The sequence below is a fragment of the Drosophila arizonae genome, chromosome 4 (genome assembly GCF_054131065.1).
Source record: "Drosophila arizonae isolate 15081-1271.41 chromosome 4, UAZ_ARI_1.0, whole genome shotgun sequence".
Taxonomy (NCBI): domain Eukaryota; kingdom Metazoa; phylum Arthropoda; class Insecta; order Diptera; family Drosophilidae; genus Drosophila; species Drosophila arizonae.
This window is the reverse complement of record NC_142924.1, coordinates 7,587,359-7,612,859: the sequence shown is the minus strand read 5'-3', so window position 1 is coordinate 7,612,859 and position 25,501 is coordinate 7,587,359. Positions and strand designations below refer to the sequence as shown.

Genomic DNA, 25,501 nt, shown 5'->3' with positions numbered 1-25,501 from the left:
TTTTATGGGCTCATACATATTGGGCCAGGCGTAAGCCTAACCCGCTGCAGTTTGCGCTGTACCCCATAAAACTCTGCTCATTACGCGAGCTCAAATCAAAATCAAAAGCGAAGAGAGAGAGCGAGAGGTAGAGAGAGAGGGAGAGGGAGTATGGGAAGGAGATCCGCTGTTAGCACCACTAAGCAGAAACACGTAAAATTGATACATTTGGAGCAGTGCTCAAAGCAATCATTGCTTTGGCCCCTGGCCCAAAGCATTCCACATTCATTAAACATCGACGGCTTTTCTGTGCACTCAGCAGCAACGGCAGCGGCAACAGCTCTCAATGGCTAAGAGATTTATGCCCAGGTCGTATGTTAGCCTGCCAAATGCATTGCGCACGGCATATCATTTAGCGATGCAATTCAGATAGCGTGAAACGCCCAACTACTTTAGCGCAATGCTATTAATCGGTTAAATATGTTGCTTTTGAGTGCCGAAGCACCTCGTTGGCCTGGGCTCATTGTAAATTTAACATGCACTTTGGCACGATGTTGAATCGAGTTATGGCAAATGAAAGGGATGTAAAATAATATACGATACATTTGGATGTGAGCTAGACTCTTGGCAAATATATCCTCATGGTAAGTGATCTGCGGATAAGGCAACAGAGTCGTGTACTTTAACACATTATCACATTTGCCTTAGATATCTACTAAATCGAACTATAAGGAGAGCATGAGTAGAGTAGAGTATGGAAATATATGAGCTAAGCTTTACCATGTACCTTAAAGAATAGGCATCTACCTCTAGTGCATTGTAAAGTAAGCTTTGATTATAACATTTTGATTTACTGTACTCAGAATTTGTCTCGGGAAAACTAATCTCCCGCCAAATAAGATAAATCCAAAGCAAACACATGTTAGATTTATCCTCCAGATAAAATACATCAAACTGTTTTTAGCTTTACCTTCGCTAATATAGATCAGCTCTTAGCCATTGCAGTCAACTACTGCAATTCGTGCGAACTCACGCTTCCATCTCTATTGGCAGTGAGGTGCACGCCTGACTGCCCTGCTCATTACTGTTATCCTGAGGTTGCTTTTAGCTGGCAAGCCGGAGAACAAGCACAGCAGTTGAGGCATTTGGACCCGAGAAGTCGAGCTCTTTATTCAAAATGTTTTAGTACAAAAGCTTATAAACAGAGCAAATTCAAGTGCTTAATCTGTTAGGGTACTTAGTGCGAACGACCTTGGAAGTCGAGTGCTTAGTGGAGCTTAACACTATGCCTAAACACTAATCAATATTAATTAGCTTAACATAAAACAGCGTGAATGTGAACATGAATCAAGATGAATGCAGTGTGTGAATCGGAGAGCGACATAGGAGCTGAGCAGGAGCGAGGCATCGCTCATGCTCCTCCTGCAGGAGAGGTCGGCCAGAATTCGTAGATTGATTGTAGCCCGACTAGCGCCAAAGACTGTACGTAATCAGAAGCGCTGCCACCACCCGTGCTAGTCAATCGAGCTGCTGGCCGGGCGCAGTGTTCGGCACGCCGTTGACATAGTCGATGAACTGATCCCACTTCGTCTGCCACTTATTGAGCGCATCGAACTTTTGGTCGGCGGAGAGCGAACTGTATTGAATGGAGTTGAGCGCCAGCTTCTTGAGCAGGCGCAGGTCTGCGTGCTGCGAGGCGATTCCCAGGAAGGCAATGTAATAGTCGTGCGAGAGAGGCGTGGCCTTCCAGAAGCTGGGATCATCGGATGAGATGATGACCGGATGGCCGTCGGCGAAGAACTGAGAGCACGGATGATTACGGAAATCGCTGACCAGCTTGAGCACTTGATTCGACACAGGATTCACCTCGATGGCCACATTCAGTTTCTTAACCATATCGAGCACCACGGGATGCTTGACGAGACCGAAGCCGTGGCCAATGCGCTTCGTGCCCAGCAGCAGAGCATCAATCAGATTCTCATCGACCGTCGAGCCATACCAATTCGTCTCGCCCGCATGGAAATAGAAGTCAATATCCTCGGGCACCTCCAGCAGCTGATCCACAAACTCTCGCAGCGGACGTCCCAGATCCTCCTGACCCACCAGATCGAAGCCAGCCAAGAAATCTGGATACGTTGCCTGCCAATTGGGGATGAAATTAAGCAGGGCCAAGGTGAGTGGAACTCTGGAGATCACCTACCTTAACCTGCTTGAGTATCTCGATGTAGCGTGCCACGCCCGCGGCATCTGTATTGCGCAGAGGCGCATAGATCATGCGTGAGCCAATGAAGTCCTTGTTATCTGGGTGATTCATAAACTTCTCCAGGGTCTGCACATAGATGCGCACAGTGTCGAGCGGGGTGAACTCGGTGCCTTCCATATCGTAGAGCTGTTCAATGAAAACCAAAGATTGACCATCTGCCCCAAGCTCAATTTGTTGCAACTTACCGTGGGCAACGTCGTACGGAATTCCAGGTATTGAACGCCATCGGCGTAGAACTCCTGCAGCGCCTTGTAGTAATAGTCACTCCAGACCGGGGCGTACATGAGCAGTCCGTCGAGCAGCTGGAAGATTTGCGTGAATCTGGTCCAAGCAGCATTGATATCCTGGAAGTCCGTCGTCGGGTAAAGCGTGAGGCGCTCGGCCAAATATTCGTCCACCTTGTCCGCTCCATACTGTTTGCGCACCTCCGACAGCAGACTCCAATCACAGTTGGGATCAGTCAGAGCGTCGGGCTTCGCTTTGGCGAACCGCAGAGCGGCGGCACTTAGATCACCAGCCTGCTGGCAAATCCACAGATGATCATAGTAGGTCAGCTCAATGATGGACTTGGTGCTGCACAGAGCCGTGTCGTGGGCGTGCAGAACTCCGCCCTTGGGCATGCGCTTCAGGATCTGGAAGAGGTCCGTCTTATCGATGGCCGCGAGCACGTTGAAGATATGCTGCGACGGCTTGAAGAGATACGGCGTTATTAGGCCCTCTCTGTACTCCGTTAGCTTGGCCTTCATGATCGTCCCGTTGGCTTGCAACTCGCGCGAGCTCAGCTCCAGATCATTGCCCAGCGCTCTCGACTCCTCGTAGTTGAAGAAGGCATTGCGCACCGTCTTGTACGTCTCCGGACTGGGCCGACTGTTGCCCAGCAAAGACTCCACGTGGGATGTGCCGCCGCCGCTGCCAATTGTCACGAATTTCGTAATGGTCAAATCTTTGGGCCGCGTGCGTGACTCAGCCGGGCCCAGAGACAAACAGAGGCACAGCAGACCGATTAGATTAGCTCGCAGCATTGTCACAGATTTTTCCAGAGAATCTGATGTGTGTGTGCGCGCGCGCCGAAGCTCGTAAAACAACTGAGGCCCTCGCACCAGTTGCTGTTCAATTTTGTTTATTTTATTTTTGGCTAATTCGAGTGCCGTGTGCTCGTTATCTGCAAAGAGTGAAAACACAATTATTATCTTTGATTTAACACGTGCTTCGGCATGCGGCGATAGCTGAAAGCAACCAGATCTGATTGAATGGGCTCCCTGCACTCCGGCTTGGATCCCACGGCTGGCAACGGAGCCCTAATCGCCTCCCAATCAGACAGGCATCTTGATTTATGAAAGCCAGAGATTAGATTGCCGACTAACGACTAACGGTCGGCTGACGTCCGATAGAGCCGTAGTTCACGCAAAGTCAAGTGCACTCAACTTTATGGACCTTCGATGACTGTCCACAGCCAAGCCGAAGGAAATGTGCTATAAAGCACTCGAGAGAGCGCTCAATTGCCAAATGAAGTGCGTTAGACAGAGCGATAGTTATGGAGTTAGTATTATATGTAAATTAATTTGTCATTTACAGTAATGATTTTTTCAGGTAAAACGAATGGAAAGTTTTTCATTGATCGACTGTAGCATTAGACTAGGCGCACGATGCCCGCGATCCACTGATCCCAGTTGTGTTGCCAAATGGACAGAGCCTTACGCTTCTCGACTTCGTTCAGGGCGCTGTACATAAACGAATTCATGGCCAGCTGCTTCAGTAGACGCAAATTGGCCTGACCATTGGCAATGCCCACGAAGGCCACATAGAAATCATCGGTTAGAGGCGCCGCATTCCAGAAATACGGATAATCCGAGCCCACCACAATGGGATAGCCGGCGGCAATCAGATACGCCGCCGGATGCTGACTGAAATCGCTCACATACTGCATATGGTAATTGGACAGTGGACACACCTCGGCGGCCACCTTCAGCAATCGCATCACCTTCAGCATTTCCATATGCAATGGCAATTTGAAGGGATTGCCCATTCGCTTGCTGCCCAGCAGCAGGGCATCCACGATATTGGCATCTGGTGTGCTGCCTTTGGTAGAGTTCACGCAGCGCGACTCTCCCGCATGGAAATAGAAGTCGACTTCCTTGCTGATGTGCAGCAGCTGTACTGAATCTCCAAGTGGCGGCATATTGCACTCGTCACCCAAATTGATAAGATCGAAACCAATGAAAAAGCTGGGGAAATTGGCCTAAGGGCAGGTAGACAGAGTTGACAGAGTTAGACATTCATGGTCGAGCAAGGAATGAAAAGCGAAACCCTACGAGAGACATGGAAAACTTTATCCAAAAAAGACTAAGAATTATATGATATATGACTAATATAGTCTTTAGACCCTGAGGAAATCATATTTAGGTCTGAGTTGTCTAGTCCCTATTTATCTACCCACACATTCCACTCTTTCCATATCTAAATCTCTGCCCTACAGATAGTAAACCCCAGGACTCTACCTTCAAAAACCGTGCATTGGCAATATATGTATCCAGATTGCTGTCATTATGGTCCCGCAAAGGTGCATAGATCAATTTCATGCCAACGAAGTCTTCGTGTTCGGAACGGAAGATATTCGTGGTGGTGATAATAGTATTAACCGTATCCGCAATGGTATAGTTCGACCCAATTAGATCGTACATCTATGGAGGCAGGTTGATTATTTATAGCAATCAATTATCGCCTCACAATTAAGCATTACTCACAATGGGCAGCGAGGAGCGTAGCTCGACGTAGCTGACACCATCGGCGTAGAAATCCTCGAGCATCGATATAAGATAGGTGGGCCACATGGGGCGATATGTGATCAGGCCGAGAATGAGACGATGGGCCCGTCTCATGTGATTGGCTAAGTCAGCGGCGCTGGTGAAGCCATTCGAATCGATGGACAGGCTGTCGCGCAACTTCTTCAGGGCGATGTTCTCGTCCTGCTGCCTGAAGTTGCTCATCATCATCCAATTGCATTTGTAGTCGCCGCGGGGCTCAATGTGGGGAAAGTTCTTAGAGAAGCGGAAGTCCTCAAACGTACCATCGATGGCCACACAGGCCCACAAGTCCGAGTACTTCGTGAGCTCAATGAGGCGATCCGTCTTGAACATGCCAGCATCGTGAACATGCAGCAGTCCCCCCTTGGGCATCGCGCGTAGCACACTGTAGAGATCGGTCTCGTTGATTTTGTACTTGGATAGGAAGTGCGGACGTGGCTGATAGTCACTCCAGATATTATGCATTTCTTCGTCCACCTGCTTGATCGCCAGCAGGCGTCCGTTGGCTATTTCCTCGAAATCGGTCAATTTCAATTTGCCGCCCACGCGCCGTAGTCGCTCGCGCGTCAGAAAGTCGTGCCTCATCTTCTCGAAACGCCCCTCCTGGGTGCAGGCGTAATAGTCGACGCTCAGATAGACCGTCCACACGAGGGCCAGGATCATCGTGCTAATCAATATGACCAAGCTGATGTGCCAGCAGACTGTGGCATATTTGGTGGGCTGATCCTGATCTCTGTCGGAGTCCGAATTCCGATTTCCGTCGTTATTCATGCCCATTGCTCGATCCGGTGGATTGTTGAGTCGGGTCGTGGAATATCGCGGCGGATATTTGGGCAAGCGGAGTAGCCACTTATTCCCTCTAGTTGCCATTACCGAATTTTCAGCTACCTCGATTTTTTAGAAATTTCGAATTTTGTGTGATTCTCTCCTAACAACGAATATGCTAAAAACAAAACATGACTGGCTGTCCCAGCTACAGAGAGCCTACCCAATCGGTTGCTGCTGACTCAAAAAGCAAAGTTCAATGCGAGTGCCTGATCTGCTCATACGACTCTGGCCATGGTTGCCACATGCCCACATTTACTTATCAAGTGGCAACCTCCTTCACTTGCGGCTCTCTTAAAAATAGCCCAAACTCCCAGCGATAAAAGACAATCGAACTGCGATGGCCTTCGCCTCAAGTGAGAACAGCAAAGAAAGAACTCAGAGCGGACTTTGGGCGGGCGTGTGCCTGCCAGGGGTTGCGTTTATTTCTGTAAACATCCAGCGGCACCCACCACCAGCCGAAGCAGCGGCGGCGGCAGCAGCACCACCACCACCAACAGCGGCACAGTGGTGTGTGCGTCATTGAAAATGCTGCTTATATATTATAATATACATTTATAAATTATAAATAAAAATAATTCGAATAAATAAAAAAAAGATATAATTAATTAAAAGTATAAATATATGTTTATATATAAATCTTCTCTCTACACTTTCATCTTCCACACAATAAGAGTGAGCCCACTGTGCACATGGCTTGCAACAAATGGTGCATGTGTGTTATTGTCGGGTTGGTATCGATGTCGCACAGCTGGAGTCTCAGCTGACTGGGACAGTGATTGGAGGGGGTGCAGGGGGTGCAGAGCATAGCAGAGCCGCAGCAGCGTCGCAGCCGAGTCACAGCAATGCTAATTCAGTTCAAAGGGCGTTTTTGTCGAGGCAACAGCGAAATCGAAACGAAATGCAGCCCAGGCAGCATAACGGTAATCAAAGCAAACATCGAATGGCTGCCTCAGCCGAAATTAATCAAATGGCTTCCGTCTCTATCTGTCTAACCATCACCCCGACTGTCTTGCAGCGCCCGTTACGCTGACAACCCTGAATGATGATTGCCTGCTGCTGATCTGCGCCCAGCTCTCAATTAAGGACCAATTCGCGCTGCTGCGGCTGGGCGGACGGCTGCGTCCGCTGGTGCTGCAAATTTGGCAGCGTAAATATGCCAGCGAATTCGATTGGCAGCAGGAGCCGCAGCAGTTGGAGGGCCTACGCGCCAGCGAGCAGAGCCAGCTGCTCGGCCACATGGCCCGGCTGACGAGGGCGCTGCTTAATCTCAGCGTGCGGCAGGCGGAGCTGCCGGACTGGCTGCAATCGAAACGGAAACGTAAGCGGAAGCGCCAACTGGAGCAGAAGCCGGTATGCATGCCCAACATGCAAAGGCTTAGCTTTGGGGCATGCCACTCGAAGGCGCTGCTGCGGCAGCTGCCACGGCTCTGCCCCAACCTGGCGCAGCTGCAGCTGGGCGGCTGCGTGGGCGTGGAAGCCGCGCAGCTCTGCCGCGCGCTGGCCCAGCTGCCGCAGTTGAGCCAATTTGAGCTGCTGCCAGGCAGCGGCATCTGCGGTGCCACGGCAACGCCAGCCTTGGCCGACATTGAATATTGCCAAACGCTGCTAACGCTGAAAATTCCGGCGTGCGCGCTGCGTGCGGCCAGCAAGGAAATTGCCCAGCTGCCGCAGCTGCGCCAGTTGACAGGCTTCCTCTGCTGCAGCGGCGACATTGACAATGCCGACAAAGAGAAAGCGAATGCTGGCGGATTGGCCACCGCAACCGTATCCGCCTGCCTGGCGGCTCTCGGCCGGGGTGGTGTTGGTGGTGTTAATGGTGTTGCTGGTGTTGGCGGTGCTGCCCGTCAAATTGTGGCATTGCGTTTGCAATGTCAACTGGATGGCAGCCTGCTGCGTCTGCTGGCTGGCCACTTGAGCGTGGTGCACCTGCAGCGGTTCGCTTGGCACTCACAGCTGATGGTGCACTATGATGCCACGGATGGCAGCATCAAGTGGCTGCCGCAGGCGCTGCATGTGCCGCGTGCTCTGCTCCGGTTTATTGTCAGCCAGTCGGCGAGTTTGCGTGAATTGGATTTCACGCGTAATGTGCATGCCACGCCCACATTCCTAGCACAGCTCGCCGAGCAAATGGGCGGCTCAGTCGCTGTGCGGCACGACGGCTGCCCCAGGGGCAGGATGTGCAAACAGGAAACGGATATGGACAACAACAGAAACGATTTGGCTTTTGTGGAGTTTGCCATTGAAGCAGTTGCCCAATGATAAGGCGAGCTGTTGAGGGTATGCCAAGAGGTTTATGCGACTACCAGTTAGACTTAAGTGCATCAAATGTAATATTGAAGAAGCAAAGTCATTAATATATAATAAAATAAATCATAATATATATACGAAGATAAGAACTTGTTTCATTCATACGCTTTTCTTAATATGCTATAGATTACAGGGTATATGCCCGTTACTATCAACTTGGCGCTGAAACTAAATTGAGATTTAGAATTTAGAAATAGCATCAATGAAATACCCTGTACTTAACTTGTAGGGTATACATGTGGCAGATATATAAAAGTGGACAGCTTATTTACAATTGAAAAAGAATTTAAAAATGAAATAAAATGCATTTGAAGTGGTAGAGCCGAAGTTACTCTTTGCCCATTAACTTATATAGAAATTACAGGGTATATATCGGCTTGAATTTTCTTTAATTGCTTTAAAAAGAAAACGAAACTATTTCTTTATTTATAGAAAAAAATACATGGATACCCTATAAAATGAATACCCTATAAAAATGTGAAAATAATTATAACAAAATTTGATTTCGTTCTGTCAAACTAAAATCTAAATTATGCCATGCCCCGTATCCCCCTAAGCTAGTCAGCCTTGACTTTCGGAAGATTTTTGAAATTGAATTTTTAGAAATTTCTTTTATTTTAGATATGATGGTTATTTAACTTTGATCGCGTCTAGGCTAACAAAATTTCAGGCCCAAGTTTTGCTTACAATAATCCGTTCATCAGGGGCGATTCACTTCGGGTAAGTAGTTAACTATTGTGACCAGCTGGAACTGCAATCAACTGTAAGTGAAGAAAATACCTCAAATGTATAATTTAAGCGATACTCTGGGGCCGTCTAATGAGTTAACGGTCTATGTTGATTTTAGTCAACTCCTGAATTATTGGCCAGAAGAAAAAGGGCAGGAGCTTGACACAACCCTTTCGTGTCTAAGTCTTACGGAGAGTGGCTCTGATGCTTGGGACGGTGGAGGTTATGCCGAATACAAGCGCATAAATCACTATCCAGTAAATATGCATGGGAGTAATCCTCCAGAGAAAGGTGAAGCGCAGAAGCGCCCCTCCAAGCTGACGACTGCCGTCCAGGACACATCCTCAATAACGATTCAGGTACCCCAACCAGATTCTACTACGTTAGTCCAAGCATTTCATATCTATCTCCGTTTTTTTAGCCCTTGCAAATTGCTCGGGATTTTTGGACGCAGGTGAACAATGTACCTTCCATGGTACGTGGCCAAATGGATCGACGCAGTCGCTCTGTAAGCGCTCCGGCATCACAAACCGATTCTCGTCGCGAAGATCAGCAGGACGAGAAAAACGTGAGTATTCAAATAACTTGGCTTTAGGAAAAATCTAATTTAATTTAAATTTTAACTCTTAGAGCACAGGAAGCTTACAGCCAACTGAGATCTACGTAAGCACTTCACTTCTCTTTTATCCAAGGAGCATTAACATATTCCAAGCTCTTGCAGAAACGAAAATCGAATCAGTCGGGTGGAGGACCATCATGTTCAACCGTAAGTTTTAAATATAAGTTGAGTCGGGATCGATCAGGAAATAGACTAGCTCTGCAGGGATAGTTAACGATTAATCAGACAAACTCTGGGCTAGCTCAGCCTGATACTGCCCACTGCTGCCTTCTTTTTTCGCATATGTAATTATTACTTTTGCTTTCTCAGTGTCCCAATAGGCCAACCAGCAGCGGGTACGTACTCTCGAGCAATGGGCTATGCTACGATCCGATGCGACCACAAACACCAGGTCCGCCGGAAGAAAGAGGCTTTGATCTGAGCTATGAGAAATGGCTGCGAATGCAAAAGCAGCAGCAGATGCAACTGCAGCAACAGCTGCAGCAGGGCCCCTCCTCCAATGGCAACTGGCAATGCAAGGATCAAACCTATGAGAAGTTTGTGAGTAGAGCTCCGACCACACAAGGAGCTTCGAGTGTAAATGAAAGCCCTCATACGAGCTGTTATTCTCTTTGGGGTTTTGTTTCTAGGAGCCTCCACTTAATAGCACCATGAATGCGGGCAGGCAGCCCTGTACACGCTCGTCCTGTGGACAGCTACGCGCACAGCAGCAGAAGCAACAGCAGCAGCAGCAGCAACAACAACCACAGCAGCAGCCACAACAGCAATTGCCACAGCAGGCAAAGCATTCATGCTGCCAGAATGCTGATCCGAATCAGAGTCAAGCATATTCCGCCCGGCCCATGGCACAAAGGGTAAGTCCAAGTCGACCGAGGCCTCGATGGCAGCTCCTAAAGCCAACTCAATTTCAGCAGTCAGCGGCAGCTCCATGCCAAGTGGTTTACCCCCAGCGGCAGCAGGCAGCTGGGAGCACGTCCTGTGCGCCGATACAGGTGAGCGCTGTTATCCAACTATAATCACAAATTCTCCCATCTATCATCTATTCACAACCAAAAGCAGCGGGACTGCAACGACTCTTATGACACGACGACCTATATGCAGTTGCCCCAGGCGCAGCAGAGGGCGCCCTATATGAGAGGTCCCGGTATGCAGGCGAATGCGAATGTAAGTAATGGAATGTTTGGTAGATATCCGACTAGTAAACACTCTAGCAAGATGCCTTATTGATAGTCGATGGCATGAATGTGCTATAGATTAGTTTGGGTAGTGATCCAGTCCTCAATTCCTCACTCCCTCTCTTACTCCCTCCCTCTCTCCCATTACTTGAAAGTTTTATTAATTCCTCTCCACTAAGCACAGGTGACTTTCTTCGATACGAATCCGATGTCTTCAACTACCAATCGCACACAGCAATCTTGTGCAGCATGCTCCAATGATAGCTGGCAGGGCACGACTCAGAACTCATTTATGCCCATCATGAATTCAACTCAAATAGGCCAGCCTTACGGTCAGCAGGCTCCTGGACCCAGTCTTGGTCCCGGTGCCAGTCCCACCTCCGACCAAAAGCCATTGCGAGTAACGCCCTTTGTCGATGATTCGACACGTGAGTTAGATCTGGATCTATGACTCAATGACTTGACCTCATCCTCTGCTTTTCTTTCGGCAGCTGAGCAACGGTATATACAGCGCACAAATACGCTATTCTTCAACGCCTTGGTGATGGATCAAACTTGTCCGGGTATTATACAGAATTCGCTTAATGATCGGGAGGACTTCAATGATTATGCGTTCGACATTGCATTCGCGGGCAATATACCGGATAAGCCACATCCCATCGATCCGATCACCATGATTGAGGCCATTAAAATGAGAATCGACTATGAACGAGAGGAGATTCGGAAGAAATGTCCGTTTTATGACCCGGATGATAAAGATGATTCGAAAAAGGGGAAGTCCAAATATTACACTGGTCAAAGGAGAAAGGGATCAAGCTCGGATAAATCAAAAAATTTTCCGTATAATACCATCAATCGCCACTTCTGTTCCAAGAACAGATCTGAAGTCAATGATGGAGTGCTGGCTTTTCTCAAAGCCGAAGATGCCTACTTATCAGAGCCCGACAAAAGTGTATGTATTACATATAGCTCTTCACACGATCTGTATATAATTTTGTATGTGTGTATATTCTCTAAGGCCCTAACCCGTTTTTCGGCCAACATCAATGCACATGAGTCGAACTTCTTTGGCCTGCCCATCAAGATGAAGATTTACAATGCAACAACTTGGCCTACCAGCTAGCTACGGAAAAATACCAGAAGAATTTTTAAGTTTTACAGCTTTCGATTATTGAGCCTAAATGTAGTGTATATTAGTTCTTGGGAGAAAAGCAAACTCACTATTTCCAATTATAGAAAATGCTTAGCTTGAGTAAGTCTCGACGACATTAATTCAAAGCATTTGAATTATACAATTTTTTTATCGGGCATAAAAACAATTAAATTCTTTGTGGTGCAATAAATCTTAGTACATCTACGGACGCATGTTAAATAAATCTATATAAATAAAAACTTTTTAGCAACTGAAAATACACTATTTTTTAGAACAGACATATGTAATCTATATTAATATATTATACATATATACACACATACATATGTTACCTCTTCAAAATCTTCCAGTTTAATGCTACCCTTTCTTCTTGCTCATCCAATAATAATATGTTCATTATTTTTTATCGGCTCTCTACAATTCCAAAAATAATTTTTGCCATAATAGATATTATTATCTACATCCATTCGGTAGTAATAAATTGCGCATTTGAGAGATATGACAAATGTGAACTAGGCAAATATTGGATATTCGTATATTCATAGTAAATAATTAATCACATGACGAAGGCAATCTATATATACATTTACTGCGTACTTCATTTATCAAAAATATGCAAAAGGTGAGCAATAATTTTAATTACATTTTTAGGTTGAGGCTCAAAAATAATTAAAATAAAATTCTTAAGTATACTTTATAAGAATAACTGCAAAAATTTGTTTAAGACTATAAGCCTAATTACACATGCTATCTCATATATGTATTAATTTCTATTTCTTTATTATCTCTTTCTATACATACTTATAAAATTTGAATAAAAGTAAGCAATTAGTTCGAGGCTACTACTTGCCCAAATATATGTATATGTATGTTTTTCTTTTTCTTTGTACTGTCAATAAATATAGGGTATTATTATCGAATAACGTTTGATAAGAAAAATACAAAGCAAAACAAAGAAAAAGAAAGAGGCGAAACAGAAGGAAGAGCGCAAGGCCCACGTCAAAGTCAGTGCCAGAGGCAGAGATATCAGCAGAGCGAGCAATCGAATTGAATAAGATAAATCCGAGTTCTTACACATATACATATACATATAAGAACGACATATGCAAATATTATGCTGGCACGTATAAGAGCATAGAATTCTGCTTGTCACAGGCAGCCAGGGGTGTCATTTTAGCTTTTTTCCCGTCAGATCTGGCTTTATTTCAAGTCCCAATGCGGGAAAAATTTGAAAACGGCGGGTTGCGGGAATTCTGGCTTTAAAAAAATTAATTTAGCTCTATTTTAGCTTTATTTAATTTTTATTTACTTATTTTGATTTATTTTGTTCTTATCGCTGTCAACACAAAAAATCATGAATACAAGTATCGATACATGATTTTATATCATACAATCTATAGAAATCATTTCGTGGTATGAGCAACAGGTCTCGTGTGTCAATAAAAAAACACTAACGTGCACGAATTGGATGGGCACAGAAAGAAAAAATTGATTTTGGGCAAACTCCAACAAAAACCACAGCAACAACCAACAGCACTTTTCCTCTATGTGGCAAATCACACATTAATTGCTCTCATCAACAACCTAGTAACTCTCCGCCAAACAAAATTATGCGACTGCATGAGCGTTTAGCGATTTAAACTACACCGTACTAAATGTACAACATAATTAAACATTCGTTGGCTCCTCATTTTCTGGAGGATCTTAGAAATAAGATTGGAAGCGTTAAATTTATTTTGGTTTTGGACAAATCAAGTGACAAAGCGGCTTGGTAAATAACAATTATTTATTAAACACCTGACCTCTCTTTAAAAGATTGAATACTTTATAATTTGTATATATGTATATGCATATACATATATCTATAATTTCTACGTTAATGGTCTTAGGTGTCGTTATTAAATACGTCTCTGTTGAGAGTGGAGTGATGATTTCGACGTTCCTGATTTGAATATTTCTCTTGAAAGTGGAGATATAGTTGAAGGAATCAAACAATTAAAAACAAATGAATAATCATAAATGAATTTAATTAAGAAAATAGTGTTTTTTAAACCCAGCTTTTATTTTGGCTTATTTTTTCCTGAATTTAGCTTCTTTTAGCTTCTTTTTTTTGCCAATCTGGCTCTATTTGCTCGAAAAATTATGACAGCACTGCAGGCAGCAGAGTGAGCAATCAAATAGAATATGATAAATTTGAGTTCTTATACATATAAGAATGGCATGTGCATAAGTGTTATGTTTACACGTATAAGAGCATAGAAGTTAGCACATGACGCCGTTCTCTCATACTTGCTCTCTCTGGCTCACTCACTCAGCCACCCTCCGGCTGCCGCACTCTGGGCTAATGAACTCTGCAGAGCGTGTCGCGCGCATTGCGCGGCTGACAACTAAACCAGATTGAAAGCAGAGCCGAAAACAAATATAAATATAAATACAAATCAGCTGGTCGGCCCACTCCAGCTGGACGGTCCCACTGTGCAAATGCCGTAATGTGCGCTGTCTCTTCTTCTCGCTCCTGGAGCTGGGCATCGGGTGCCAAATTCGAAAACCAATTGGGCTTTAATTTGAATGCGCAGTTTTGTTTTGCTTCCTTTTGTTGTTGTTGTTGTGAAATTAAAGTAGTTAAATATGCGGTCTCATATTTAAAGCTGACTAAACACAAATGCGGCTTGTTTATGTTAAATAACAGCAAAGTTTGTTTCTTTTTTATGTTGAATATTTTTGTGCAAAAAATTAATTTGAATTAATGTATTTATGTTTGGCAATAGTAAAAAAAACCTGTTTTTTTTTTTTTTTTTTTTTTTTTGCTGCGTTCGCCTATTTAATAATCCAGCAAATGTTTGATAAGCCTCTTAAATGCACAAATTAAATTTATTTCGTTTTAATATTCACTTTTGTTTTGCCTCAACCACTGAGAGTGGATTTTCGATGCGAAGTTCTCGGCCGCGATCTGCACGCCAAATACGCGTCCCAAAGACTGATCACACAATGCCCGCACATTTCACGAGCGAGCAGGCCAAACCAAAAAGTCGCTGCCGATTCCATTTCTGATTCTGATTCCGATTCCGATTCTGCTTTCGTTTCCATGCACTCAGCGAACGCTCTTAGGCGACGAGGGGGAGGGAGCGCGTGGAGTGGAATTGTAAACAATAAACAGAATTGTGTTTTTATCAAAAATGATATAACGAAAATACTTCAAAACTCTGAATGCGGTTAAATGTGCACTCTATGTAAGCAGCGCACGTCGCGAGAGAACGTCGTAGAAGAGAACCGGATTGCGAGTGAGTGGACGATGGTGAGTGGCAGAGAGAGAGAGAGAGGGAAGATAGTGAGAGCGCACTTCAATACACGTTTCATCACTTTCCCTTTTTTCTGCGTTTTCAATGCTAACTCTTCAAAGATAATGATCGTATAGTGCCCAATGGCCAATTTGCTCGCACACCTATAACAACTTATCGGCAACGCAAATAACAATAACAATTCAGCTAATTCTTTTTCGGTTTAGATTTATTTCTATTATATTCTTTGATTTCCAAATGATTGATAATAAATAATATGAAATAATCAAGCACTTGAAATGGGGAATTTTTGTTAGCATTTTATTTCTTTTGGCAATTGCTTTAAAATTTATTCTTTTTCTGCCTTGATGCGATGCCAGAAATAACATTCAATACGGTAATTATTGCATAAACACAGACACTTTCGATGAAAGTATCTGAAACATGAAAGTGCGTCAATACAAAATGCCACACACGACGCCTAGAAACATGTGTTTAGAAAAATCTCTATGAAAAATTTCCATTTCTATTTTCATATTTATTAGAATACAATTTTTTTTAAAAAGATTTTTATTGATTTTTGCCCGTGTTCTTCAAAGCAATCTGAATTCTGTTCGTTTGCATACAATTATTTTGTGAGCACTGGTTTAAGCTGGCTCATGATAAATGCATTGGCTGCAAGCTAAAATTGCTCAAAGACAATGCAAACATTTTTAATATTCAGTTGCACAGACAGCAAAACGTTTCGTGTGCAAAAACAAAGTCATAAATAAATTTTACAGCAGGCATTCCATGCATATTCACTGTCTCCCTCAACCTCTTTACATCTCTTAGCCTCGCTCTCTCTTTCTCTCTCCCATACACTCTTATACCCTGTACCCTATGCCCTGTAAGCAATATCCAAACTAATATCAGAGTGTACATATGTGTGTGTGCTTCGGGATTAGGCAGACTTAAATGAATTTATGGCATGTGCTAATCTCCAAAGGGAGTTTCCACATGCATGAGAAATGTCTGGAGCGCAAATCGAGCCATAGACGGACTACGAATTACGTATGTAAGTAAAACCAGAAAGAGATTACGGAGCCGAGCCCTATGTAGATATAAAATATAACGACTTTTTTCGTATTTGAGCCTGCTCTTACTTTTCACATAATTCTTTTGATACTTCCCTAAATATCAACAGCATGTAACTAAAGCTAAATATCTTAAAGCAGAAAAAGTCCCTAATTCTGGGAGAATTATTTCATTTTATTTATTTCAGAATTTTATGCATTACCCAGATAAAATCCTCTGAGCTTCTTTTTGAATAGATTTCATATTTTCTATTATTAAAAAACTTAAGTTTTTCTTAAATTTATTTATTTTATGGGTTTATATTTTATTGTTTACTGGGTTATGGGTTTCAGCTTTAAATGTAATAAAACTAAGAGTAATAAAAGATTAACCTAATCTATGTTTTACTCATACTCATTTATGCATAAATGATTATAAAGTATATTTATTGCTGAGAAATGTTGAATCATAAATTTTTATATAGTTTTCTAGTAGTTTTGTACCAGGCACTATTTCTTATCTCTAAGAGGTCTCCACTTCGATGACTACTCAAATCAGAAGTTCCATGTAAAGTTGGCCAACTGTGATAAGTTTTATTCAATGTGAATTGGCTAGTTCCTCTATTTATTTATAATTAATTCTAATCTCTATCTTATGGATGGAGCACACGCTGGGGTATTTTGGTGGGTGTTTATTTACAAATAAAATATTTTCGCAGCTCTCGGCTGCATTTAATTTGCAAATATTTTAGCAAATATTTTGTTTATGTTTTCCCCACATGTTGTTCACAGTTTATGAAGAAAATAAATCAGCAAACCGACATTCAAATATATTGCCTGCAACCACCTGAATAATTACCTAAAATCTGATCGTTTGCAGCATTCAATTTTCTTATGGGTGAACAACATCTTTAACATAAATCATTTGTAATCATTAGCAAATCATCATTAATCGCAATCATTGATCATAATCAAGGGTACAGTCATAATTATTAGCTATATAATTAATATGTGCATTGGTCATTATCATTCTAATGGCAATGATGACGCACCCAAGTCGGCTCCTAGCCAACTCTAATGATCATCATTGTCATTATTATCAGAATTTTACTGGCATAATCATAGTTATAATCATTATCATTATTACCGTCATTATAATTTTATTATTATATGTATTTTCAATGTCTTAAGCTATGGCATCAATCATAATCATTTGCATTACAATTAACAGTATCATTATAAAAAGCCTTAACCATAGGTATTTCTACTTTTATCACATCTCTTACAACTATCATCATCATTATGACTATCATTACTATTGTAAAGTTTTAATGAAATATTTAACAAGCTTCCTTTAACTTCAACCACACAATGATTAAGCACTTAATCGATGCGACATCAATTAATTTACCAAAAGCTCTTGGCCTGCATAAAAAAAAATAACAAAAACTCGTCACTTTACACAAATGTTGACGTAACTAATTTAAAGCGCTCAGCTACGAGGCTCGAGCATTGCAAATAGCAAAATTGTTGGCAATACAATTAGTGCACGCAGCGTGAAGCGATTGGGCGATGGGGCAGGAGGCGTGCTGGGGTGCTGTGTTCTGTTGTTCTGATGAAAAGCAGCAAAATTTCCAATTTGTAAATTTTGTGGCAAGGCCACTGCCTCTTGCCCACAACGGCCCGTGCTAACGATTTAGGCTTCTTTTTTTTTTTTATGGGTATGCATTTGGCTATTAGATGGCCACGTTAGAGATGGGCGGGTGGGGTGGTCAGGGGCGGTTGGCGTTTGGTATTAGATGCCACGCCCAGGCTGTGTGCAGTGTCAGGAACAGGGTGAACGCAAGTTGATTATGCGTTGTTTTGCCACTTAATGTAATGAAATATGCATAATGCCATTAGGCATTGGGCATTAGGCAGCGACAGGCAGCCAGTGGGCGTGGCTGAAATGCCATAGCAACATGATTACAATACGCATAAGCCGCATGTGCACGCATTTTCCACGACAACAGCATCAGCAGGAGCAGCAGCTGCAGAAGCAGCAGCAGGAGCAGCAACAGGATCGACACGTTTTAAAGTTTCATTTGAGTGTATTTGAGGTATATGCATGATATAAATGTACTAGATAGTTGCTTCAAAGTTTTCTGTGTTTTGATTTACTTTGCTTTGCTTTGGTCTTGCATCAAAAACAGGAGAAGAGCCCATCGATATGAAAAGTTTTTTGGCTGTAATTTGGTTGGACTTTGCCCGTTGCAACTTGTATTTTATAATTTGCTAAAGATTACTTGACTTGAGTTTGAGTTTTGGGTTTGTTGCCGGTGAGACCGAAAAACTTTCCATGAGCAGGAAGGGGTTTGATTGAAGTTAAGTTTGAAACTCCTTAAAGGTGCTTCGAATAAGAAGTACAATAATAATGATATTGATATGAGAATAATAAGAAATGGTAACAATGGTAATGATAATAATAATGAGAATGTGAGATAAGAGTGAGAGTGCGAATGATAAAGAGAATGAGAATGAAAATGAAAATGCGGATGATAATCAGAAGGATAATGAGATTGATAATGATAATGACAATGACAACCAAAATGAGAATAATATGAAAATGGGAATGATAATGATAAAGAGAATGATATTGAGAGCAATAATGAGAATAATTATGAGAATGAGAATAAGGACGACAGTGATAATGATGACAGTTATAATGATAATGACAATGATAATGAGAATGAAATTGATATAAGATAGAGATAATATTAATAATGCTACATTTATCTCTATTTTAGTCAAATTTATGATAATGCCCATCTGATAATGATAATAATAATATGGATGATGCTATTAAAACACTTCATTAATTCACACTGCTCAAGCGCCTTCTGAATCGAATTGCATGTAGCAAGAGTTCATAAAATTGAGCACATTAAACAGTTAAACAAATATAAATATATGCATGTATTCGTGCCTAATGAGCTGCATGCGACAAATTGAAGGTACACAGATAAACAGACAGAGGACAGCCCGACAGACAGCTCGATATTTGCGAAAGCCAATTAGCATGCAAAACAAGTTGCAGCTATAAATGCACAACTAACACACACTCTGCATTTATGTGAAAATGCATAAATAGTAACTGTGTGCATGTGTGTGAGTGTGAGTGTGAGTGTGTGTTTGAGTGTGTGAGTAGAACAAGAAATGCAGCTACATTGAACAGACGCAGCGCTCGCGGCAGCTGTGCCACCCAAATGTATGCAACATTATGCGGCATGTGTGCTAAACAGTCATGAATTTCAAGCAGGCGCCGCAAACAAGCCAAAAACAACCAACCGGAGACACACACACACACACACACACACACACACACACTCGCTCGATGTCTCTTTCACTCCTCATATAGCCTGCTCTCTTGCCCATTCTTTGCATGCGTAATGCTCTGTAGCTGCCTCAGAGACTGCCATTTTTGACTTTTGGCATAAAAAGCGACCGCGAATTTCTGTGAAAGGCAACGAGCGCAGCTCAATTCCCCAGCATTTCCGCCGCCACTTCCGTCTTTGTATTAGCATACAAACAAACCCACACACACACAAACACAAACACACACACACAGACACAGACACAGACACAGAGTGAGTGCACTGTGCACACACATAGATCATGCTCTGGTAATTTGCATGGCATTCGCAAATGCAAATTGCATGCAACTGCGCTGCAGCTGCAAAATGCGCCAATAAGCATGCTAAACAATCGCACCTGACCCCCACTCCACTGCAGCCCCCCTGGCGCTTGCCTGCTCCAAATTGGAGTCCAGACATCCATCAAGCCACCCATTGATTTGTCATGCGGCATCGAGACCCGAGATCCAAAGGTATTCACTCGCACTTGCCGCGCCCTCCGCTCGCCAGCTCGATGAGGCAAACCATCAATTGATTGCCACTCCATCATGCTTCCTCTGTTTGTCAGCTATTCAGGCAGCCTCTCAGCCGCTCAGCCTCTTCTCCTCAGTCATTCAGTGGCTCAGCTGTCGGCCAGCTTATTAACCACTGTTAGTTCCTCTCCAACTCATCAATTGCAATCAAATATTATAATACAGGCAAATAGATATCGAAATTCAATGCATTTACTATCAATGAAAACAAATTAGCTTTCATTAGGAAACTTGTTAGCAGCAAGTAGCTGTGTTTAATGGTGCTGCAATGTGTGTATGTATATACAATGTGTGTATAAATATGCATATTTAATTAGACATCTATTTGAATGAGATTAACAGTGAATATTATAATTGTTGCGCTGTTAAATGATCATTTTATTTAATTTAAATTTGCACTGATTAGTTTTCATTTTTAATACTCGTTTTTAATTTTTAATTATTGTAATTTAATTATAAAAATATTTTTAATTTTATGCTGCCTATTTATAAACTTAATATGCATTCATTAAAATATTTATCAGCTTTTTTTTTTTTTTGATTATGACTTATATAAATACTTAAAATCTTAAGCTCTATTATGAGCTCAAATTTGTCTGGACTACTAATATTATTAAATTTAAAATTATGAAAAAGAAGACAAAAATATTTGAATTTATTATATTTTTATATCAGTACTTAGCCCATTAGAATTTTAAATTTAATTTCAAATTGTTCACAAAAATTGATTAAAATGCCGATCAAACAAATAAAAAATATATATAATAATATAATAATGAGTAAAATAAAAATGAAATAAAAAAGATTGCGAATATTTCCATATTTAGTAATATTTGTGTAAATATTTAAGGCTCACTTTCTGCTTTTCCTGCACTTTGCTTTATTAAATTTTTCTCAGAATTCTAATTCTGCTTTTGTGCCACGTAGGCAATCCGTGGGCTGTCATAAGTGCAACTCGAAAGGCGCAAGTCAGTGGCTCTCGGTTCAGCTTGGTGCAACGAAGCGCTGCAGTGACTAGCAGAAAGTAGTTTTGATTAGAGCAAAGCTGCCTTTCACCTGCCAACGAGATACCCATTAAAATGGGCGACAAACTTTAGAAAATAAAATCAGCTCACACAAAAAAAAAAAAAAAATTAAACATAAAACACAAAGTCTAATTGCGAGCCACGCCCACATGCGCTGGCAGCTGCACATTTAATATTACTATGAATAAAGCAGGCAAGCGTGAGCGAATCGCGCTTCTACTTCGCTGCGCTTACACACACACACACACAAACAGACACACACACATTCACAACATGGCGCTTATGAGTTCATGCAGAAGCCCCAGACATCGTGTATTTAGTTTAACAGCTTGCAAGCGACGACATGCGACACTGACACGACAAGTGTTAATACTGCCACGCCCACACACATATGCACTCACACACACACACAGATAGAGGCAGGCAACTGCAAGTGTTGCGCATTTTTGCCTTTTACAAATAAAATAAATGTTAAAACATTTGTGAAGCCAAACTAAACTGAAAACTTTGTTAGCCAACGTCAGCAAACCAAATGCACAAGCCACACACACTCGCACACCCTCGCTCACACACACACATATGCACTCAGTAATGTGCACTTGAAAAATCTCATTTCTTGCTATTTGTATGTGTGCCCAGCGTTCGCTCAGCCCTCGCTCAACTGCATGAAAAACTTTTTAATCAAATTTTTCAATTTAGTTTGCTGAGCTGTTAATTAAAAACAGCGAAAATTTTAACTATGTGTGCGTGTGTGTGGTGTGCTTAGATTAGTTTTTGCGCTTAACGTTTTAAGCCTTACAAAAGCGTTTTTCATTTATTTTTGCGCTTTGATAGGCAACAAATTACGCATACGCCACATGCGCCACACAAATAATCAACTCAGCCATTAGCTCGAGCTTTCAATTTACAACTTGATCCTGTGTCGAGACAAGAGAAGCTGCTGCCGCTTCTGTTGCTATCTAATTAACTGTTAATTTCCTGATGGCCGAACATAAAACTCGAAGCAGCTGCAATTATTCGTTTAATTGCCAAAAGTAGCAAAGCAAAGCTGGACAGATCGAGGGAGAGGTAGAGAGATAGTGTGAGATATAGAGAGACTTACTATCACATTAAATCACGCATGGACAGCATATATGTTGTCCCCTGTGGCAAGGCGATCCAATGACAGGACTTGCCACATGGCTGACCAAAAGAAGGCGCAGCTCAATCTCCCTCTCTCTCTCTCTCTCTCTCTCTCTCTCTCTCTCTCAGTCTGTTCATTGACTTGTAAATAAAAGTAATTTAATGCTAATTAAAAGCTTCTAGTTTGGCTAAAACACTCACACAGCGAGAACTGAAAGCGCCCTCTACTCTATTCTCTAATGGCTTTTAATTGGCCAAGTATGTGGGCGCTACCGCTGGCTTATTTATAATAATCGCTATAATATGCACAAATTAATTCAACGGGTAGACGCCACTCCATACAGCAATTAAGCAACTGAAAGGCAGCGAATAATAATAACAACAGCGGCAACAATGGCCTCAGCAGACTGAGCCAAGCCACACCTAAAAGCATTCTACAATTTCTCGGCACAAACTGCAAATTAAGTTGTAAAAACACTCGACTCGCCATTGTTCCGAGCTGGGCATTATTTTTGTTGTTTTTTTTTTAGCTCCAGGAGTGAAAGAGAGTGTTAGAGAGGGGGCAGTGGAGGCAGGCGAGGTCTTCGGCCACGTCTGGGGCAATAAAAGTGTTGCGGGTAAAAGTCATAAAAGCAAGTCCAAGAGCGTCCACAGAAATGAAGACAATTGACAATGAAGCAAATGGCAGTCCGATGGGCAATCAAAAGGAAAAAACGAGCAAGAAGAAGATGAAGAAAAGTAGGAAATAAGTAAGAAGAAGCAGCGCAGGCGAAATGCCAATAAAATTATAGAACTCACAGCAGAGAGAGAGCGAGACAAGCCAAATGCAAATTAGGTTTACTAAATAAATCAATCTAATTAATATTTAAACAAATGAGTAAGTTTTTCATGAGCCAATATACCCTACAGATCATAAAAGTAGTAAACAATAAATAAATATTTAAATAAATAATAGGAGCGAATACAGAAGCCACAACAAATAGCAACTCCTACTGAGCTAAAGTGAGCCCTTAGCTAATATGCCCGCTGGATACCCTGCAGCGCGCACAATTGACAAGCGCACACAGAACATAAGATGACAACATGAAACTAGTTTCTCTACAAAGTTTCTTATCACAATGTGCCGCTAGACAAATAACAGACTCTCCCGCCCGCCCACGCCCAAGGAATATGCAAAGCAGCGGGCGAAGCAACGAGCTCAAGGCTCAGGCAGCAGCATTTACAATGCATATATTTAATGAAAGTACTCCTGCACACCAACAAACCGAACGGAAAGTAACTAAAAAACGGCAGTAAATGATGAACGACGCGAAGATACCCTAAGCAGTTTGTCATTGCGGTTATACAAAATACTTGCTCTAAATTCGGATCTAAATGATTTGCGCTTGTTACATACAGTCTCGCCGAATTAGCATACCCCTCCTGTGCCTATGCCTGGGTACAGGAAATAAAAGTATTAAGAGGCTGTCGAAAAGTGTTGCATACTTTTGCGGGCAGGCGAGTTGGCTGCCTGGTTGGTTGCTTGGCAGCTGTGCGCTGCTGTTTATTTTAAGCTGCTTCGGCAGCTTGTACAACTTTTGAGCTGTGCACTTGTGCTATTTTCTTTATGTGCCTTCAGATTGCCGAAAAAACATGTTGGCCAGCAACAAAAACAAAAACAAGAGCAGAAGGAAAAGAAACTACCGCAAGTCGAAGTAGTCGCCGTTTGATGAAGTTGTTCTTGGTTTTTTTTATTTTTTATTTTCGGTACAAGTTTTTATGCGCTTTGCTGGGTGTTAAGCTGCGTTTCGAGCAAATGAATTTAGAAGTCTTATTTAACAAGTTTCTCAGTTGCCCATCGACAGCTGGCCGAAAGCCTTGTTGTGGCAGCGGTTGCATGTTATGCCATTTTATCGAAAAACTTGCGCCAAGCACTTGAAAATTTGTGTAGTAAGTCGTCTTTTCGGACACTACCACTATTATTATAAGGTGTGTTGTTGTTGTTGCTGCTGGTTTGTTGAGCTGGGCTTATGCACAATTGAGCGAGCATATCGAGCAACAGCTCGAGTTAATAAGACGATTGTATATTTCGGGCTGAGATAGCCATAACGATGCAAGCGATGTCTGCAATGCTTCTCAGGCGGAAATTTATACAACATATAAGATATCTGTATATTTGGTATGCGCTCTCCTCTTAATTGGCTGCATAATGCATAAGCCACTTATGACATTCAGCTCATTTATTATGGCTTTAAAGCTGTCGAGTTGTTTTTGCCTAGCCATAAGTAGCAATAACAATGGCCGCACAGTGGCGCCATATTTACAAACAAAAATACAGTTCATAAATTCAGTTTCGACTTTTTTTTTTTGGCTATTTTCTTTGTGTTTGCTGTTCCTAATTAAAACAAGTCACGTACATTTTAAATTAAAAGCGGCCTGGCACAAAGCAGCCAAACAATGCGCTGACCACAGAAACTACGTTGGCACGGGCAACTTTGGCCACGCCTACTCGCAGGAAAAGCAAAGTATGTGTGGTCTAGTCGGGCCTGCTGCACTGGCAGATACGCTGACAAGAAACAAACACAGAATTAAGAAATAAATATAAATAATAAAAATATAAAAAATAAAATAAAATACCAAGCAACATCTCATTTGCAGAAATCGAGCCCGCGACTCCACGCACCAGTTCGATACTAGCCAACGTCTCAGTCGACAGCGCCACGCTGCTATGGGAGACAAATATCCAACAACAACTTGCCAACGCATTTCTATAAATAGAATAACAGAATGCGCGCATTTTGTATGTGTGGGTGCTCATGCATACAGATTGATATCAGCTGAAACAAATACTATTGAAATTACGATTCTATTTATAGAATTCCATGGGGAATGCATGTATTTAAGTGTGTGCGTGAGGGAGAGAGAGAGAGAGAGTGTGTTTGCAAATGCATAGAATGAATAGAACAAATGCCGACAGATGGCGCTAATTGGCGGTTGCCAAAGTGAGCAAATATTTTCATTAATAACTTCAGTATTTCCAAACGGATTTCGATGAAATTTTCAGCTGCTATTCTATGAAAACTATAGTATTGAACAAGAATAGGAAATAATTAGACAAAAGCTTGTTTAACAATTAAACCAGAATTTTCAGGGCTATAATGAAGAGACTGTTCTCCCCTATCAAACTTATATAGATCTATATACATATATGTTGGTATTTTATCTGGCTTCAACTAATATACCCTCTTCCCAAAATTTCC

The 25,501-nt window shown here is 42.2% G+C and overlaps 4 protein-coding genes across 10 annotated transcripts; 2 read left to right on the top strand and 2 right to left on the bottom strand.

The window, feature by feature from the left end:
* Positions 1–1,115: 1,115 nt before the first annotated feature.
* On the bottom strand, positions 1,116–14,908 carry Adgf-A (Adenosine deaminase-related growth factor A). The gene is made up of 4 exons (XM_018007964.2): positions 14,750–14,908; positions 2,428–3,404; positions 2,180–2,368; positions 1,116–2,118 (listed from the first exon to the last, which is right to left on the bottom strand). Exons 2-4 carry the CDS (start codon positions 3,262–3,264, stop codon positions 1,498–1,500), a joined length of 1,647 nt encoding a protein of 548 aa, XP_017863453.1. The 5' UTR covers positions 3,265–3,404; positions 14,750–14,908; the 3' UTR covers positions 1,116–1,497.
* Adgf-A2 (Adenosine deaminase-related growth factor A2) lies at positions 3,772–6,151 on the bottom strand. Its single transcript, XM_018007963.2, has 3 exons — positions 4,987–6,151; positions 4,741–4,923; positions 3,772–4,481 (listed from the first exon to the last, which is right to left on the bottom strand). Exons 1-3 carry the CDS (start codon positions 5,914–5,916, stop codon positions 3,873–3,875), a joined length of 1,722 nt encoding a protein of 573 aa, XP_017863452.1. The 5' UTR covers positions 5,917–6,151; the 3' UTR covers positions 3,772–3,872.
* On the top strand, positions 6,669–8,244 carry LOC108614060 (uncharacterized). Its single transcript, XM_018007970.2, is given in 3 exon segments — positions 6,669–6,794; positions 6,890–8,106; positions 8,108–8,244. Coding segments are annotated over 3 exon segments (1,281 nt in total). The 5' UTR covers positions 6,669–6,772; the 3' UTR covers positions 8,150–8,244.
* Positions 8,703–12,096, top strand: LOC108614054 (uncharacterized). Of its 7 annotated transcripts, none has more exons than XM_089468948.1 (12): positions 8,703–8,901; positions 9,029–9,269; positions 9,332–9,478; positions 9,541–9,573; positions 9,632–9,676; positions 9,839–10,069; positions 10,159–10,383; positions 10,441–10,521; positions 10,586–10,693; positions 10,889–11,132; positions 11,196–11,656; positions 11,723–12,096. In XM_089468948.1, the coding sequence occupies exons 2-12, from the start codon at positions 9,174–9,176 to the stop codon at positions 11,825–11,827; spliced, it is 1,776 nt and encodes a 591-aa protein (XP_089325074.1). In that variant the 5' UTR covers positions 8,703–8,901; positions 9,029–9,173; the 3' UTR covers positions 11,828–12,096. The 7 variants fall into 7 exon arrangements, with proteins under 7 accessions (XP_089325074.1, XP_017863455.2, XP_089325072.1 ...); XM_018007966.2 differs by having other exon boundaries at positions 8,981–9,269; XM_089468946.1 differs by having other exon boundaries at positions 8,955–9,269; positions 10,444–10,521; positions 10,589–10,693.
* Positions 14,909–25,501: the final 10,593 nt, after the last annotated feature.

Bases quoted from the DNA above. Each gene is read 5' to 3' on its own strand.
- Adgf-A (XM_018007964.2), bottom strand. From the start codon at position 3,264: ATGCTGCGAGCTAATCTAATCGGTCTGCTGTGCCTCTGTTTGTCTCTG. The intron at 2,369-2,427 runs GTAAGTTGCAAC...TTCATTGAACAG, and splicing joins TCCGTACGACGTTGCCCACG to CTCTACGATATGGAAGGCAC. The intron at 2,119-2,179 runs GTAGGTGATCTC...CCCAATTGGCAG, and splicing joins AGATACTCAAGCAGGTTAAG to GCAACGTATCCAGATTTCTT.
- LOC108614054 (XM_089468943.1), top strand. From the start codon at position 8,967: ATGTATAATTTAAGCGATACTCTGGGGCCGTCTAATGAGTTAACGGTC. The intron at 9,677-9,838 runs GTAAGTTTTAAA...TTGCTTTCTCAG, and splicing joins GAGGACCATCATGTTCAACC to TGTCCCAATAGGCCAACCAG. The intron at 10,694-10,888 runs GTAAGTAATGGA...CACTAAGCACAG, and splicing joins GTATGCAGGCGAATGCGAAT to GTGACTTTCTTCGATACGAA.
- Adgf-A2 (XM_018007963.2), bottom strand. From the start codon at position 5,916: ATGGCAACTAGAGGGAATAAGTGGCTACTCCGCTTGCCCAAATATCCG. The intron at 4,924-4,986 runs GTGAGTAATGCT...CTGCCTCCATAG, and splicing joins TACGCTCCTCGCTGCCCATT to ATGTACGATCTAATTGGGTC. The intron at 4,482-4,740 runs GTAGAGTCCTGG...ACCTGCCCTTAG, and splicing joins CCAATGCACGGTTTTTGAAG to GCCAATTTCCCCAGCTTTTT.